Genomic DNA, 19,965 nt, shown 5'->3' on the forward strand with positions numbered 1-19,965 from the left:
ATTTGTAACCCTCTGCTGCGAACCCACGTATTATGGTGTTCACTCTTTTCAAGTGAGTATCCAAGTCATCATCTGTTAAGTATATGTCGTCGACATAAGATAAAGCTTCATCATCATATATTTGTAGTAATTCTGTTACTCTCGCTGAGAATACTCCCGGGCTGTTTTTGTACCCCTGGGCTAACCGACAGAATTGTTTTTGAGTGCCATTTATTGAGAACGCAGACAAATATCTGCTCTCTGGTGCTATGTTTTGACAAAAGAATCCATTAGAGATGTCTAATGTTGTTTTGTATTTTTTGCGCACTATGTTATTCATTAGTGCAGCACTATGCGAATTTTGCACTGCAAAAGTTTTGCAACATGAGTTAAGGTGTCGGTAATCCAAAACTAGACGGTATGAATTGTCTGGTTTGGAGACCGGAAACAAAGGGTTGTTCATTTGTGAGGTGCAAGTTTCAATCACCCCCTGGTATTCTAGCTGATCTAGTATTTCTTTTACCTGTTTTTTAGCTTCTTGCTTAATTGGGTACTGCCTTTGTGCAGTAGGTTGTGATTTTAACTGGATTTTGTGAGGAGGAGAGTCCTCATCCCATCCTACGTGATTTTTATATAAAGCAGGAGCTTGAGCCACTGCCCACTTTCTAGCAAGTGTGTATTTTTTATGAATTGGGATATGATTTGAGAAGGCAGGCATAATTATTTCTTCGCCATGAGGGCACTCCCTAACAAACTCTGGTGGCCAGTCTTTTTCAGCTAGAAGGATGTCATAGCCCTTGGAGAGATTATCCCAAAATAGTCCCCTTATTTTTCTAGTCTTATCCCCCTCTATACGTAATGTTATTTCGTATATTTTGTGAGGTTTGCTGTAGAGATGACAGGATGCCGGTAAGTAGTAAACCCTTTATTATGTGTAACACACCTGACACCAAAGGTACGTCTGACCGCAAGTGCCAGAGGCAAGCAACTGTCACCCAACTGCCAGCCTGCCGGTGATCAGGTAGAACACCCTGACGTCATAGTGCAGCGGCAGGCAGCGCGTGCAGAGAACAAAGCAACAGTTATATAAACACTACACATCTCCCTTCCTAAACAACTAAGGGGCCCATGGATAACATGAGTGGTTGCAGATGGGAAAAGAAGAACCCGCAGCTAATCACACACGTAATCTTGTAATTTAGCTGGAGGCTTAACTACTCTTCCATATCGGCTTACACTGGGTTCATCCTCACAACTGTCGTCCTGTGACGCGACACCTTCATAAACAGAATCTTCGGAATCTGACCCAATATCACTGTTGGTCAGACACCTGTACTTCTCTACTGCTACCTTGCTCTGACCACTACTGCCGTCTTCCAACCGTGATGTACCTGAGTTGTCCTCAATCTCAGAAAACACCTCGTATGTACCTAAAGATACAACGTTGGTACCCTCTGGTCGAGACCCCTCAGCTCCAACACGGTCCAGAATCCAATCGTAGTCCTGAGAACAGGAAACTTCATTGTCTTCCATAACAGAATCGTAATCACACTCTCCACCTCCCTCCTTGCATAAGGACAAAGCAGAAAAATGCCATGACTTTCCATCGCTTAAGAGGGCTGAATTACAAAACACTTTTTTTACTTCCATTGGTTGAGAGTATTGTTTTTTTCCCTTTCTGTTGATCCTTGCACTTTTTACCCTCACATAGTCGCCTTCCTTGATGCTAATTCTCTTACTAGCATGTTTACTGTCAAAGTACTTTTTGCAAATTGCTTGCGACTTTTTTACATTCTCCTGTATTTCCTCCGGAGACCACATGACTCTTTCTGTTTTGGCCCAACTTATATTATCCTTTGTGATTGGTGTCCTTCCTCTCAAAAGTACAAAAGGACTGGTGCCAGTTGATACACATGGTGTAACTCGGAATGACCAAAGATTCTTTATTATTTGCTTCCTCCATGACATGTTACTCTGGTTTGCCAGTTGGATTATTCCTTTAATCACCCGATTAAATCTTTCTACAGCACCATTACCAGCCGGATGGTACACAGATGTAGTTTTGTGCTCAATACCATGTTTCTTCAGAAACTCCTTGAATTCTTTAGAAATGAACTGTGGGCCGTTGTCCGAAACAATGCATTTTGGCAGTCCCTCCCTTAGGAAAAGTTTGCGCAAAAACCCTCCAACACTTTTTGCATCAGCTTCCTGCACCACTTCTACCTCTGGCCACTTTGAGAAATGGTCTACAAGAACAATCAGATACAACAGTTCATTTCTTTCTCTAATTGGACCACACAAATCTATACCCAGTCTGACCCATGGCATGTTAGGACAAGATAGTGGTTGAAGAGGTGGTCTCAAAGTTTGTTTTGTCTTATCTGAATTTTCACAGGCCGTACAATTTCTTACACTTCTTTCAATATCCAAGTCATACCCTGGCCACCAGTAAGAATTTCTTACTCTACTCTTGGTCTTACCAATTCCAAGGTGTCCTTCATGGCAAATGTCTAGGAGTTTTGGACGTAAATCCCTAGGCGGAATCATCTTTCCACTCCTTAAAATCAGCTCACCTTCCACTGACAGTTCATTCCTGAGTTCCCAAAAAGGACGTAATTGAGCTGGTATTTTCCTCTTGTCCGGCCAGCCCGCCCTTATGTATTTTTTTACCTCAAGTAAAGTGTCATCTTTTTCCATCATTCCTGCCCATTCTCCAACCGAAATACACTGCACCTCTTCCAGAATGTTTGCAATACAGAAAGTGTCTATACCTGAAACCTGTTCTTCATCATACGGTAGGGGCAAACGGCTTAGACAGTCCGCCACCTTGTTTCTCACCCCAGGAAGGTATTCAACCTCATAGTTATACTCTAACATTTTCATGGAAATCCTAGATAATCTGGGGGAAGCAACCAGGAGACCCTTTGTGGACAGCACCTTTATCAAAGGTTTGTGATCGCTTCTAAGGGTGATGTTATACCCCCAAATGTATTGTCTGAAATGGTTAAGTGCCCACGCACACGCTAGTGCCTCCCTCTCAATCACGGAATACCTCACCTCTGTAGGAGTGATTGACCGAGAGGCAAAAGCAACGGTAACTTCTTTACCTTCTCCATTGACCTGCGAAAGAACTGCACCCAACCCCTTGTTGCTAGCGTCTGTGGTAACTATGCTCTTCAGGGAGGGGTTAAACCCTTGAAGGGGTGGAGCACCACAAATGTCTTCCTTTATCCTTCTAAACGCCTCTTCACAAACTGCATTCAACTCAAATGTATTCTTTTGCTTAATGAGTTCCCTTAAATGTAAGGTTTTAGAAGAAAAGTTCCTTACGAACTTAGCGTAGAATTCAGATAACCCTAAGAATGCTCTAACCTCATCTTTATTCTGGGGTGAAGGCGCATCCCTAATTGCTGCCAGCAGCTCTTCTTTTGGTCTTATACCATTCCAATCAATTTCATGCCCTAAATAGGTGACCTTATTGGCAGCAAATTTGCATTTACGTAGATCTGCTGTAAGCCCATGATGTTCCAGCAACCCTAGGACCCTGTTTAATTTGGCATCATGTTCACCTCTGCTTTTGCCTGTTACCATGATGTCGTCTTGGAAAATCAATAGATCTTTTTCACCTTTAAAGAGTTCACTCATCAATCTCTGAAACATGGCCGCAGCAGAGGCCAGCCCAAAAGGTACTCTCTTGAATCTATAACACCCCAGTGGGGTCACAAACGTTGTAAGACTTCTGCTATTAGGATGCAATGCCACCTGGTGGTAAGCGGAGCTTAGGTCAATTGTAGAAAACCATTTAGCACCATTTGTAAGGGACAGCATCTCACTAATCTTTGGCAAGGGAAATTGATCTACCAAAATGTTTTTATTTAAATCGCGAAGATCAATGCAAAGACGAAGCTTGCCATTAGACTTCCTCGCGACCACCAAAGGCGAAACCCACTCTGCCGATTCCACTGGTTCAATAATTCCCTCCCTCTGCAACTTTTTAAGTTCATTCTCCACCTCACCAATGATAGAAAATAGTATGTTTCTAGACTTGTGTATGCAGGGTATGGCGTCCCTCTTAAGTTTTATTTCGTGGACGAAACCTCTAAGCTTTCCAATGTTCTCTGAAAATACCCCAGGAAACCTTTTCTTATAGAAATTGTTACAATCTTCTTCAGTCTGTAAAATGAGGACGGGATCTGGACTGTTGGGATCTAGAATAATACCTAATTCTCCCTGATCCATCCATCCTAACACGGATGGACCCACTTTGGAGACGTACAGTTTGCAAAATGCTTGACGGGATTTAAATATGAACTCGAGTTCCCTAAAACCTAACATTTCAATGGGTTGATAATTGAATGATTTAGGAAAAACAACTGGTTTCAACAATTTTTTCCCTATCACCGGTACAAATTTCTCCATCCATACTTCCTCATTCACTATGGTATATGGCGAGCCCGAATCTGCCACAATGGACACATCAACCCCACCAATATTCATGTCACAGATAGGTTTCTTTTTTTTGTTTAGCTTGTCTTCTACAATTAACACAAATAAGTTCATATCATCTTCATCTGAAGATGTAAATCTTTCTTCTTCCTCTGAAATTATCGCTTTTACATTTTTATTGCCCTTTTGTTTCTTAGGACACATTACACCAAAATGTCCTACCATACTGCAATTAGACATTTTTTGTCTCACTGCTGGACAAGACCTGTCATTGGCTAGATGGTATCTACTGCCGCATCTATAACATCTTCTCTCATCTGATAGTTTACTTTTATGGATAGTATCTTTACCTTTTTCGTATCCAGAACTAGGTTTTACATAGCTCCTCTTTGAACTTAGGACTTTTGCTACAGTAGATTTATCCTCAACAGAGGACTTTTCCTCTAGTAATACTGCTCTTGCACATCTCCCTGTTAATTCTGTACATTTTACAATTTCAACTACTTCTTCCAATGGTAATTCACCTTTAGCCCACAATTTTTCCTGTACATGTTTATTTGAGGATCTCATAACGACCTGGTCACGAATAAGTTCATCATGTAATGCCCCAAATCTACAGGTAAGTGCTAAGTTTTTCAACGCAGCAACATAATCTTCAATAGATTCTTCCTGTGTTTGCTTGCGTTGAAAAAATTTGAATCTGTTAACAGAAATGGAGATGGTAGGCTTGAAATACAAAGTCAAATCTTCTAATGCATTATCATAAACATCTCCAGGCCTAGTTTTTTTGTTTATCTTATTATATATTTTCATCGCCTTTGCTCCTAGACAGTGAAGTAGGATTCTCTTTTTCTTCTCCGGGGTCAACTCCTCTTCCCCCTCAAAAGTGGATAAATAATTTTCAAAATACTCCCTCCACTCCTCCCATTTGAGTGCATCATCCCCAGTAGATGGTATGAAAGGTTGTGGGGGTGATAGATTCCAAACATTACCTGTAGCCATCATATACGTTAACTACTCTTCAAAATAGTGAATGAATAATATATATTTTACAATATTTTCTAACTGAACCAAACCTCAGGACACTTTAAAAATTAGAAGAGTGTATTTTCCATTCCATTTTGTAGAAAACCATACAGTGTTATTAAACAGAATTTTACTGTCAGTATTTCCTTCTTTTAAGAGTAAAGTCTATTCGTTATCCTCAAACTCAGATGTGCGCATCATCGGTAATAATAACACGCCACTAATCCTTGTGAAAGCAAATTTAATTGCTAAGAGGGTAAATCTCCCTTGAATCTGCTCATCGACGCAAAGAAAACAGCTTTCCTATTCAATTAATAGGTGTGCGTATCACCAGCAGATGACACACACGATAACCCTTGTTAAAAATGGCCGCCGACGTAGCCTCACGCTGCGTTCCATTGACGTCACAAACCAACCTGACAGGAATTCTCCTCAGGCTTTCCGTGTAGACACGCAGGAGGGCGGGACTCGCATCGATTTCCACATACGAAGGCGCTCCTAAACTCAAGCGTTTTCTTCTGCCCCTCTTCCATGCCGTCTCAGACTGTGTCACGCCGTCTCAGCAAGCGAAGGCAATTTTAGACAGGCAGACCATCTCCTCACAAGTTCCGCCCTTCAGTCTCAACAAACGGCATTCGGCGAGAGGGCGGGGAGCAAACAGAACTTAAAATTGCAGGCAGTGTACAACGGGAACCCCCGAGACACTCTTCAGTCCTACAAACTTCCTCATTCACGCACAGGATAAAACATCCAAAGGGTAATTTTGGCTCACCCTTTAATTTCCTGCTTTCATTGCCGGTGATTCGAACGAGGGAAAACAGATGTTGATCTCGAGGACAGTAACGCTGCTATGCGTTTCACTTCTCCTCATCAGTCTCACACGTCGGAAGGTCAGCAGATCAATCTTCTGTTCCGCAAAGAAATACTTCCAGAGATGGAATTCCAACGATGTGATTGCGGACCAGGACGTACCCAACGCCGACTTCACGTATATAATTTCTCGTGGGTTCCTTGTGGTGTCAAGCTCTCCGCCTCGTCGCCACTTGTAGAGATGACAGGATGCCGGTAAGTAGTAAATCCTTTATTATGTGTAACACACCTGACACCAAAGGTACGTCTGACCGCAAGTGCCAGAGGCAAGCAACTGTCACCCAACTGTCAGCCTGCCGGTGATCAGGTAGAACACCCTGACGTCATAGTGCACCGGCAGGCAGCGCGTGCAGAGAACATGCTGCGCGTGTAATGAGAACAAAGCAACAGTTATATAAACACTACATTTGCTAACTCTGGTGTCTGCAGTTTCCACTTGAAGATATTCATTCGTGTCCACTGTCTCCAGATGATTCATAAGGACTTTGCGAGCTATGCTCACTTCTGCTGCGCTGTCTAGCATTGTCTGAGCCCATTCTCCGTTTTTCAGTTGTGTCCTCAGTATTCTCGGCATTGTTAACAACCTTGATACTGGCTACCTTCTTTTTTGGAAATTGTAATTTCTTTTTTAGATGAGCAGGTTCCTTGTCTTTGGACTTGGCGTGCTCTTCTCTTTGTTCTGATCGTCCTCTTCTTTCCGATTTCTGCTAGGAAGTCTGAAAAGATTGAGAGGGACGTGTATCAATGTCTTGATATCTATCAGGCTTCTTTATATTATCCCTATTTCTAAGGTTATATCTTTTCCTAGAGGGGTCACTCTGAGGTGACCTGTGTCTTTGGTTCGGAGATTTCTCCCTTCGCCTAGGAGACCTTCCTCTGGACTGGAATTTCTTTTCTTTAGGATTGGATTGTTTGTTTCCATCCCAGTTCTTTTTCTGTGATGTTGAATTATTATTAAAAAATATTTTTTCAGGACTTTCAATCAGTTGTGGTTTTACTGGTATTCCACCTAAACTATCTGTACCTAGTTCCTCATAGGATTTTTCTATGATTCTGGCAATTTCAGCTGGTTGGTCTGCTAAATCTGTCTCCTTTAACCTCTGGCGGATCGCCACATTTGCTGCTTCACCCTTTATGTTGGCTAACAATATAGCCGAGACCTGCTTGAAGTCTTTCAGTAATTTCATACCAAGAGTTAAAGCGGGTTCTGGACCATATTTGTCTTGAATTTGTTTTAGCACATCTGGTATTACCGAAATGGATGGAACACCATGCGTTTTTGTGTAAATGGAAGCAAAGACTGTACCCCAAGTGTCGCAGTCCTCAATGTGTGGTGCGATTCCCATTGGAAGGCAGATAGTCAGAATCCTGTGTTTTTCTAGCGGGGTGGTGTCTGGAAACACCGCCTCTATTTGGGTGATCTTTTGTGCCAACCAGAATGGTATTTGTTCCCGTTTAGCCGGTACTTTACCTAGGCAGGACTGTATGTTCTGCGGTGTAATTTTATTTGTGTTCCCCTGGTGAGGGGTCAGCTGTGGAATTTTAATTGCTGGTTGAATTGTTGAAGTCCGCATCACATACTGGACTAATTGTCTATGTACTTTTATTAGTTGTTTTAGCTGTGTTAAAAGCTCTGCTGCAGACATCCCGTCGATGTCTGGATGTGGTGTGTATCCGGCTAGGACCGGCCACGTTGCTCCTGGTCTACCTAAAGGACCGAGCCTGGTGATGTGATTATTATGTTTTAGGGCGCCATCAAATAAGAGCAAATGCTCTTGAAATTTGAGTGGTACTTCCACCTCCTCGAAAGGAGTGTACATTTCAGGAGGTTTCTCTATCTTGTAATAGTGGAAGTACTTTGTTACAGCATTTGCTGCTGGAAAATGTATCCATGAATAGTATACCTCTGTCTGCCGATATTCGTGTGCCTCAATTACGAATATGACTGGGCTACCTCTAGGTGTCAGTCCATTTTCTATAAGTTTTAAGGTTATAGATTTCCTTTTGATGACCGGGATGAGTATTATATCCGGGTCCGCATCTTGCATAGTAGCATCAGCTGCTGCGAGTTCAGTTGCTATTCTAACTGTCTCTCTTTCTTCATCACTGTCCATTTTACCGACAGGATGGTTATTTCTTTTGTTTGCAGATCAGGTTTCTTATGGAAACAAAGATTAGATGCACAATATTTTGGAACAGTGTATCCTTCAACATTGACTATACCAAGAACCATACATAGGAGTTCCCTCCTGCGAGGTTTTGGAGGATATTACCTTTTACCCACTCCAGACGTCTTTGGAGTATTATGGGAGAAAGGGGTCTGAGTGAGAAAGCACGACTGAGTTACTCTAAATGTCTTACGTTAGTTTTATCGCCCTTTCCAAACGCGTTGGGCGCCATGTAGTGTAGTTCCTATCATCCCAATAGGCTCTGCGCATTGGAATAATACCTTCAATAGTATAGGCCTAGACCAGACGTTAACTAGGTCTACTACTGTCGATATTAGACTTAAAGTTTTGGGTTTGCCAGCTTAGCTCAGAGTTCACTAGAAACTTTCTCGAATGTTCAGGAAAGAATTAACTCCCCTGTTTAGACAAGAAGGGATTTAGTTTCTGACAACCATAGAACATGACAACTTTGCTCTCCCCTAATCAAGAGTGTATCTCGAGAGTCGTGTGAACAAAAGGCAATTTATTTTACTCAGTCAGTACGTGCATTCTTAGTCTCATCAGATTGTAGAGAAAAGGAAGAGACGGGCGTGTTCAATAAAAGATGTTATTTATTGATCAGTCTCTTTTCTCGTACAAGAGAAATGGATCGATATTATTGCAATACTTATAGTTAAGTAAAGTGCATACATTAAAAGCAGAAGTATAAAATAATACTGTAAAAACATTGATATGGTTTCTAAGCCATATGAAGGTTTAAAATGATTTAAAATATATTACATACACATATACATTTGACTAAACGTACTCAACTGGTGTTTCTAGATACGCCTACCCCGTGTACCTGACCTAAGTCTAATGCGTGGGCGGGAATAGAAAGTTACAGTTTAAGTTAAGTTTGTTTTTGCCAAGTGACTGACTAAAGAATTCTCTGTGAGGGGTTATTCAGTTCTGTACCTGGAAGTTAGGATGAATGAGGGATGGTATCTCTCTCTCTGGTCTCGATATTCCAGGCTGCCTGCGAGGGCTACCCGGAAGCGCCGGTGCTGGATCTCTCGGCAGGAGAAAGCAGCGCGTCTCGTTCTCAGCGCGTCAGGAAGGCGGGGCTGCGCCAGCGGGGTCTGCTCTGCTCTGGGCTTCGGCAAGTATGGCTGCTCCGTCTCGTCACCACCGCGTGTGTTTGCATAGGGCAATATCGGTAATATTTATACCTTTAAGGTGCCGAGATTGACGTAAGGATGGACATAGATACGTCAATAAGGATGTCATACGACTTGGTCGTTAGCACATTCTTTTGCTGAAGTTCTCGGTGAAATCAAAACAATGGCCGCAGGGTTTTTCCCAGGTTGTCATAGGTTTGATTTGTTATGAGAACTCCGTATGCCTTATCAGGGGTTGGAGGAATATTGCTTGTCTAATTAGATCGCAAGCGTTATGACCTAATCAGATAACACGTTCCTGTGCCGTAGTGTGGCTTCGTCAGATAACGGTATCTGCATCATGGGGGTTTGCTGCCTCATGGGCTGACTGCTAGTTAACTTGTTGGTTTGTTAACCAGAATAGGGTCAGGAATAGGGGGATCGATTCAGAACCTATAGGAATACATCACAGTAGCTCATATAGGCCATCTAACTAGCCTTTGGATTCACTCTGGCAGTCCTCGGTTCAAGCAGCAAGACACATCCCAAGGATCAGGGCAGTCCCCTGGGAAACAAGGCAGGCCTCACGCAGCAGGCCAGTCCACTGGTGACAGAAGGGCACTCCTCTGGAGAAGAAGGCAGACCTCAAGCAGCTGGACAGTCCTCTTGGAGTCCAGGCAATCCTTCTGAAATCTTCTGAAGGTCCAGGGGTGTCCTGAAGAGGTGCTCGGAGGGTCAAGTATGTATACTTGGTGCCAGCCGGGAAACCGTTTTTCGGTAGCTGTCGCGCATTATAAATTTAAAAACTAAACTAAACTAATTTTAAAAAAAACTAAACCTGTGAAGTGGGAAGCACCCTGACCTACCACCACATCTGGTTCCAAAAAAAATTATTTCCTTCCCCTGCTATGGCTGTAAGAAAGCTGGGGTGACAAGAGGCTAGTGTCATGTTCCTTTGTGTGTTTGATGTAGATAGCCATCTGCAGTGTAAATGGGGCATGGAACAGCTCCTCCTCTAGCAATTCTGGCAGGATGGCCCATCCTGCCAACACCTAGTCTCCCTTTGTCTCACTGTCTAGGAGGAATAAACAAAGACCAACAGCTGAGCTATTCACAGTTATTCGACAAAGAACATTGGCAGTAGGCTCCAAATGGTTAGGACAAGAGAATTATATCATTCCAAAAGTGGATTTTCAGAATTGAGTCCAATCATAAAATTCCTGTCTGCTCCCAATCGAAAGTCAATTATTAAATGTAATAAGGTAACCCATGTAAAACTGTATTCACTGCCTTCTAGAATCTCGCCCCATAATGCTTTGCTGGGCATTGTATTTTTGCCCATAACTTTGCTTGGGGTGGTCCTAGGAGGATGCGACCACCACCGAATCGTTCAGCATGATATGCTCTTTGTGTTCAAGACATCTGCTTGCCCCCCACCCCCAGGTTAGGGGTACCCCAAAATAATCACCTCTCTCATTGCTGGATAGTTTTTAAAGGTCACTTTTGTGAATGGGTTATATGCTTTTTAAACATGTAAAGGTAAAGTTGTTTTATCGAAGAGGTGTGGGTGCAGTAGTAAACTCCAGATTTATTGCATGAATTCCTGTTTTCAATGTAATGTGTATCTCATCCCAATATATAATAGAAACCTCACATAACTTTAATAAAACAACAAGTAACTCTATCTTTATATGCTAAAATGCATATAGTCATCCCACAAGAATGAAAATATAGCAAGTGGTGAGAGAGGTGATGCTTTTGGGGTACAACAGATGCTGTGAACACAAAGAGAATATCATGCTGAACAATTTGTTAGTAGTCCCATCCTCCTAGGACCACCCAAAGCACCTGGCCCTGCAAAGCATTATTCGTTCAGCATGATATGTTCTTCTTCTTCAAGGCATCTGCATGGTCCTCCCCCTAGGTTAGGGGGGACCCCAAAATCATCACTTCTCTCATTGCTTTATATTTTTTCAGACCTCACTTTTTTTTAATTGTTATATGCTTTTTAGCATGCAAAGGTAAAGTTGATTTATCAAAGGGTTGTGGGTATAGAAGCTTACTACAGTACATGGCGGACTCGGAGTTTTTGCATGAATTCCTTATTTGATTTGATTTTGATATGATAATGGTATTTATAAAGCGCACAAATGCCCCAGGGCGTCTTGGCGATGTGAGGAGGACTGTACCAGGGATTCAGATGGAGATGATGTAGCTTAGTTTGAGAATAGCCATGTCTTTAGCAACTTTCTGAATCCGAGCAATGTTGGACAGCATTAATATCGAACAGGAGCGAGTTCCAAAGTTTGACTATGCCCAGGACAAATCTTCTTCCTCCCCAGTGGGCTTTTAAAAAATTTGGTGTCTGGAGGAGTTTATTATGTGCTGAACATGGGTGTCTGGATGGATGGTACCATGTAAGGTGTTTTTTCAAGAACACTGGTCCATTTCTAAACATTGCTTTGTACGCCAGACAAGGGATTTACCCCCAATCCTTTTCTTCACGGGAAGCCTTTGGAGTTTTCTTAGTCTTTCTGAGATGGACTGGAATTTGGGGATGTCAAGCAGCATTCTAGTGGCTGCGTTCGGCACTCGCTGCTGTTTAAACAAATGTTTTTTAAGGCGTTTCCATAATTCAGTCTCTGTCACAAGTGTTTCTACTGCTTTGGGGGGATGAAAGCGCTTTTTTTTTTTTTTTACGGATGGATTTTAATGTTAGAAACACCTGGGAGATGACCTTGTTGATCTGGTGTTGGAAGGTCAGTTTGTCATCAAAAATGGTGCCCAGATTCCTCACTTTATGGGCTGGGTGGGGTGATCTCCCATAAAGGGAGGCCACCAGTTCCATGACCAATAGGAGGTATCAGAACCTAATAGGAAAACCTCTGTTTTAATCCCGTTAAGTTTTAGGAAATTTGTGCCCATCCATTGATTCATGTGGGACATGCATTGGCTGAAGCTGTCAGCTGTTTCCTCGGGGCTACTAGATAGGGACACCACAATTTGGGTGTCGTCTGTGTAGGAGATAAGCGGGAAGCCAAACTGCCTGATTATATTGGCTAGAGGGGTCACATATAAGTTGAACAAAGTGGGGCTTAATGAGGAGACCTGGGGCACCGCACACGGCACAGTGAATTGCTCTGAGAAATGTTTTCAATGTAATGCGTAGTTATTAAATATCCGCAACCTCTGCTAGTGGAGTGGAGTTCATTGCCAAAAGTTTGTCATGACTGTTGAAAAGCAGCTGCATATGATGCATAGTTGTATATCTTCACCCCCTGTCCCTGTAAGGTGACAGTGGGCGGATATAGATGTTGAAAAGTTGAATGGGACAGAGAGGACCCCTGTGGTACTCCGCGGTTAAGTTATACCTTTGACGAGGAAAAAGGGGTAAGGGTTGGGACAAACCAATTGTGAGCAGCCAGAAAGGAAGGACTTTATCCAGTCTAATGTAGGTCTCTGCATGTCTGCAGCCCTAACACCTTTGATTAAGATGTCTTGATCCACTGTGTCAAAGGCTGCAGATAAGCCGCAGATAGTGACCAATGCCTGGGTCACTCCTTTGTCTGCTTCTTCTTTCATATTGTCAATTCCGGAGAGAATGCCCGTTTCTGTGGAGTGGGCAGGGTGAAACACCACCTGGTGGGAATTAAGAAAGGAGGAGTCCTCCAAGAACGTGCTTAAAAGTTAATCAATGTATACCTCTCGCAACTTGGCTGAGTAAAGGAGGAGTGAAATGGGGCAGTAGTTTTTCAGAATGAAGGGATATTTTGCAGGTTATTTTTGGAGTGGGATGACAGCAACCTCCTTTAAGGTATGGGGGTCAATGCCCGGACTTAAATATAAGTTGAGCAGAGAGATCACAGGATCAGGGAAGTGTGAGATTTCTTTTAGGATCCATGGGGGACAGATGTCTTCCGGAGAGCCCGATTTGACCTTAGACATCAATTTCAACAGGTACTCTTTAGGGGGCTGGGAGGAATACTGTCTTTAATCAACTGTATTTTGTTGATAAAAAAGTAGCTTAGGTCGTTAACACAGTTTTGGGCTGGGGACTAACAGCATGCTTCCGTGATCAGGGTTAGAAGTTGTCTGACAGTATCAAATATTTCTTTAATTTTGTTGCCAGAATTTAGAATGTTATTTGAGAAATAGGTAGATGTAGCCTCCCAAATAGATTGTTTGTAAGCTTTTAGTCACACAATGAAAATACCCTTATTCTCCGGAGTGTATGCTTTCCGCCATTTTGGCTTGAACTGGTGTATCTTAAGTTTGGCTTTTCTTAGTCCTTTTGTGTACCATTTTGATGCTTCATGGCGGCAAATTGGTTTTGTTTTCTGTCTCGGGCTTATTCATTACTGGGTCCCTGAGCCAAGAGGTTATACCCTTTTCCTGATCATCTGCGTTTTTGCTATATGTAGGTTTGGCTGCAGCTAGAGGGCCTCATAAATGATCTAAGTTAACCCGGGTCCAATTCCTAGAGTAAGTGCCAACACTAATAGGGGGTTTTCTGGCAGTGATGTCAGCTATATCAAATTTTATAAAATGATGATATGACCAGGTACATGGGGAAACCTTGCAGTTAATAATGGTTATATTCATTGACCAGACCTGATCTAGGGCATTGCATTTAATGTGTTTAGCTGTGAGTACCTGTTAGTCAAAGTTCATACTGTGTGGAAAGTCGGAGAAGATAAGGAGACTGAGCCAGATCACATGTTGTACCATATACTAATGTTTACAAGTAAACCATATGTGGCAATCAGGTGTAGGCCAATTTTACGATGTGTTAGGGAGAGAGCACAGGCACTTTAACACTGGTTAGCTGTCAATAAAAACTGATTCAGCAAAGGGAGGGACTGAAGGCAAAACCTTTGGGGTGACCCTGCAGAGAGGATGAGGTCCAATACCAGCCCTGCAAACAAATGTCCATCCTTTTGTCAGTCTTACTTAGCTGCCTGTTTTATACCAGTTTCATCCCTTGCTGTGTTTTTCTGTCTAATGGACCTTTGGCAAATATTAAATGGTGGCTGCGGCCTACCCCATCTACACTGAACACAGAAACGCCAGAAGATGACTTCTAAGGGCTCATGCATTCAGATCTACTGTCAGAGAAGGTGCAAAATCATGATATTATTATGCCAACTGGTCTAGATGTAAAGTGAATGGTAAGAGTAAAGTTAGGTCTATAGATGGGTGTTGAGGAGGTAGTGGTAGATATGGAGGTTATGTAAAAGTAGGTGTAGCAGTAGGCAGAGGTATTCCAGTAGAATGCATCAGAGATGAAGAAGTATCAGTAAGTGCGAAGGAAAAGGTAGATGCAGATGTAGTGGTAGGTGTAGAGATAGTGGAAAATGTAGAAGCTGATGAAAGTGTACTGGCAGATAAAGAGGAAGATGGAGACACTGAGGGAAAGGAACTGGTGGATGTAGAATTAGCCTTAATGATAGGATCAGTAGAATTGTTATTATGAGTCAGGGTTAATGCCATTGTTTTATCATTATAGCATACTTTATAAAAGGGTATGTATTAATCTTAACTTATATTATTATGACCAGTGGTAATTGAGAATTCTTCTTTCATCATTCTTTATTGTGTCATTTCTCATTTTTACCTCTATCTGACATTGAGCAACTTTGCCTTTTTATTCCCTTGAATGTTTTATTCACAATGCAATTGTCATAAATGTTTCATGGAAACTAAAGACCCTTCTTCCAAACACCTCAATTCTCTACAAGAAGCTGTGCAAGCGTATACATCATTAATGCAGATACTTGTGTTTGGGTTGTGATGTCAACAAGTCCTAGTTTTAGCATTTCCCACATTTACACTTATATTTCCAAGTTTTCCAGCTTTCCAAGGCTTCTTGGATGGCCTTGCCACCAGACCTACCCAGGACCCCAAGTTCCATCAGTAATGACAGCACACTAGCAGAGATGGAGAAACTCTACAGAAACATGTCACACACCATGGAGACAATAAGGAAGCATCTGTGTGTGCAGTCAGGCAGTGGAGCAGGTAACAACTTTATTTCAAGAATGGGTATTGCTTTCACTGGGGTGATTGGACATTGCTTTCTGTACAAAGTAGTACTAGCTTCAGTGGGAAATGGAGAACAATATCAGAAGTGTGATGGGCTGCAGAATCAGTCCATGGATGGGAAATGCCATTACTCGCTCAAAGGTAACATGGTTGAATGGGTAAATGCTTCATTGTTTTAACATGAAACAACTACAACCGGGAAAAAGCCAACAGCTTCACCAGAGTAGGGATACAATGTTTCTTTAATTAAATAGTTAAAGGCTTCACCAGTGTGACATCTAGCACGCAGTATCTATTGAAAAGCTAACTAGGACAACATGTCCCCTCACAGTCATTCTTATTCATTCTCACTCACTAGCTTTCAATCTTTCTCTCACTTATGTTTTATTACACTTTTACTCTCACTGGAATTCAATGTCACTTGTTCAGTTCAGTTCAATAAACTTTATTCGGTTAAAAAAACAATTAACCATAAAAGTAACAAACATAAAACAAGATACAGTAATTACAATAAATTCTTCTCATAATTGATAATACAGTGAGGTAGATCAATAAGGAATCTATGATATTTCAATTTGAATTTGTTTTCTGAATTTAAAAACACTTTTTAAATAATTTAAAATCACAGTAACAGTTAAAATCGTGTCCATTTTCTGTACTTCTAAAAAAGCTGGGCGACATCTGGTTAAATTCATATTTTTTAAAAAAGGGACAATAATTTTCCTACGTATAGCAGTATAAAATTTGCAGAAAAAAAGGATATGAATATCAGATTGTTGTGATGTACCATCACACAAACAAGTGGGCAAAATATGAGTCCATGAGTTCATGCATGGAAAAGACACTAATCTAAAAAATATACAAAATCTAAAACGAGTTAAAAGAAAGCAATCATAGTTAGTCATGGGCAGGGATAAATATGGCTGTACAGTATTAGTCTCACAGAGGGTAGGAAGGTGAGAGTGTACTGTAGATTTCAGAATTTCCACTCTCTTCCTCTTACTCATCAGGTGGTCCAGGCAGATAGTTTTTAATAGCTTCCTAGGAATGTTATCCATTGAGATTGGGTCCAAGAAATATGAGTGTAGTCCAATCTCGGTCAAGAAATGATTTACATAACTCAACCATTCCATTCTGTCCGCATGGTCCAAACTGAGGGTGTCACGTAGCAGAGCCCGATTCATAACGCACTCATTAGTAGTCCATACCCTATGCCACAATAGGATAGGTTGAATTCTGATAATGTCCGTTATGTAAGGTTGGCCAAGTTCAGCGTGACAATTAAATGTGGCTGCACACTGTGGGACTGCTAGAACTCCCCTCAGAAATTTGTTCTCTACCAGCTGGATTTGATCAACATTTGCATATCCCCACAGACCAGAGCCATACATAGCCACAGACAAGCATGTAGCTTTGTAGATGGTTAACATTTCTTTTATCGGCTTCCTGCCCAATTTCCTAACAAAATTCTGTAAGGCCATGATCGTTTTCATAAATAAAAGAGTTCTAGCCTTAATAGCGCTTGTCCAGGAGCCTGACTCATGGAATAAAATGCCCAAATAAGAAAAGGTTGGGGTGTTATCCAGCGGGACATTGTTTAAAACAATACGCTTCATTGATTTGCCTGGTTTTAGGCCGCAATTCATTGAGAAAGTCTTACTACAGTTAACTAGTAGATCCAGGTTCAACATAAATTTCTCAAAGCTAACTACTAGTTTTTGTAGAGCACGAGGAGTGCGTGCCATGAGTACTGCGTCATCCGCATACATGAGCGCAGGGATTTCCCTCCTCCCCACCCTGGGCATATCCCTACACTCATGCAGCAGGTGACGCTCGAGCCCATTGATATAGAGAAGAAATAAAAAAGGTGCCAGTACGCAACCTTGCCGCACTCCGCGACCTATGCTAAATTGTCTGGAGCATTCTCCCCCCCTGCCGTAACGAACAGAGGCTGTAGCTCCACTGTAGAGTTCCCTCAAAAAACAGATAATGTTATTATCCACTCCCAAACCTTTCATTATATCCCACAATTTAGAGTGTGATACACAATCGAACGCTGAAGAGAGATCGACAAAAGTAAAATACAAGCGCTCGGATTTTATCCTTATATATTTATGCTGCAAGAGCATAAGGTTTAACCCTTGCTCAATTGTACCAATCCCTTTTTGGAAACCAAATTGCAAATCACTAATAATATCATTATCCTCTGCCCAGCTTTGGAGTCTTGCCAACACAACACGTCCTAAAATTTTTACTGAGGAATCAAGAAGGGAGATTGGTCTGTAACAGGCACAGCTGTTCCTATCCCCCTTCTTGTAGATCGGGACAATGACTGAGGTGAACCAAGATTCTTTCAGGCCCGATGAGAGAGCTGCATTAAAAAGTTGTACTAACATTGGCCCCCAAATTTCAATATTAGCTTTAAATAAATCTGCCGGAATCCCATCAGGTCCGGCAGCCTTACCGCATTTAGTTGATCCCAGGGCTAAGAGCACTTCCTCAATTGTCGTAACCAAGTTATAACTCTGTTGTACATCCAGGCTAGAGTTAATACCCCCAACATGGATGTCTTCCTGTGCCTTATAAAGATTTGAAAAATGGTCTACCCATTTATCTTCATCTATTGCAATCTCGATTCGCGCCGTGTGGGTTTCATAAGGGAAAGGAGTATTAACTGCTTTCCAAAATGCAGCGGAATCTTTGGATTGCGAGGCCTCACAGAGGGAATCTAAAGCCTCCTTATTTAATGCGGTTTTCCTTGCTTTCAGGGCCTGAGTATATGTATTCCTACATTCTCTTATTTCATTTTTATCCTTAGGGCATCTATGTACTGCATGTTTTAAATTTTTCAAGGCCCTTGTACATACAGTATTAAACCAGCTCTTTGGCCCCCTGCCTCTGCGTTTTGCCTCCACCCATAGGCTGCTTTTTATATTTGCAGCTATTGTTCCAAAGTGCTCAATAATTTGATCTTTAGTGGAGTTATCACTTAGGCAAATCCTAAAATTATTTGAGCACGCCTCCCAGAGTTTCTCAAAAAAGGTTGTGGGGATTACTTTACTCCATTTAAGTGTGTACCCATTTTGTCTCCCAAGGACAACATCAACCGCTGTCTCTACTAGAGGCGCGGCCGTCGATGGGTCTGGGAACAAATCTACTACCTTAAGAGATTGTGGGAGGTGGTCACTTATGGGTAGTTGGATATTCGTAACCCCCAGGAGTCTATGATTGAGGTTACTGGAAGTGATAATAAAATAAATAGTTGTCGATGAGCCTCTACCAACAAAAGTCGGAACAAAGGGTGTAGGTTCTGGGGCAGATTCGTTGGCAAACCCCAAGTCAAACATGAATAATAATTCATTTAGTAAGTCCCCCATCAAGGTATGATCAAAGTGTGTCAAATACATGTCTCTCTCAGTCATAAGGCCACATAGGCCCTGATTCCTTTTAGTACATAATGAACAATTAAAATCCCCCCCCATAAGATTATCAGGTCCCTTTCATTTCTGTCTACCTCTAACTGAATTTCATCTTTAAGCTGCTTCATTACAACCAGAATATCATCTCTCGGGACATTGTTATAAAAATTATTAATTAGCACCACAGCTCCTTTATAATTCCGTAAAGTTATAATTTGGAAATAACAAGAACTTAAATGGCAGTGAGCTTGTTTAATTTTGAGTTGATTTGAAACAAGCGTTGTCAACCCACCCTTAGCTCTTCCAAAATGACCTCCGACAGCTGGTGTAAAGAAGGTTCTATAGCCACTTACATGGATTGATTCCTGTATCCAGGTTTCTTGCAAAGCCACTATATCCTGACCATTTATTACTGACTCCCATGCCGGATTTGTGATTTTTTGCCTAAACCCTGCTATATTCCAAAACAACAGTGCGCATGAATCATTCTCTTTCTGGGACAGGCCTTCACCTGCCTGTTCCCCACCCCTAATAATGATATCAACTGTGGGGGATTGCATCTGTTCCTGGATGTTACTGTTACATAGCAATAAGCTGTTAGTATTAGGGGTCTTTTGTAAAGTTGGCAAATCTTGGGGAATCCCACTCAGAGTCTCAGTACTTTTAAGGGGAACTATATCCTTAATAAAGGGGTAAGAAGCTAAAGGATAAAACTTATTCCCAGCCAAAAAATTTTTGGGGGATATCTGAGCTTGTTGTCAATCCACCCCATCCAGCCCATTAAAAATCTGGAAACGATTTTGGATGGGTAAATTGTACATGGGCGGGTGGAACTCTTTGTTATACCATGGCCTCCCCTGCAGGAGGTTGGACTCA

The 19,965-nt window shown here is 41.8% G+C and overlaps 1 protein-coding gene across 1 annotated transcript in view; it reads left to right on the forward strand.

The window, feature by feature from the left end:
* LOC144767844 (killer cell lectin-like receptor subfamily F member 1) overlaps nt 1-19,965 on the forward strand; it is a 192,671-nt gene that overhangs the window by 122,180 nt on the left and 50,526 nt on the right. The window contains exon 3 of the mRNA XM_078651209.1: nt 15,473-15,646. Coding sequence (XP_078507335.1) covers nt 15,473-15,646 — 174 coding nt within the window. The remainder of the gene's footprint in view (nt 1-15,472; nt 15,647-19,965) is intronic.

Source organism: Lissotriton helveticus, chromosome 7 (assembly GCF_964261635.1).
Source record: "Lissotriton helveticus chromosome 7, aLisHel1.1, whole genome shotgun sequence".
NCBI lineage: Eukaryota > Metazoa > Chordata > Amphibia > Caudata > Salamandridae > Lissotriton > Lissotriton helveticus.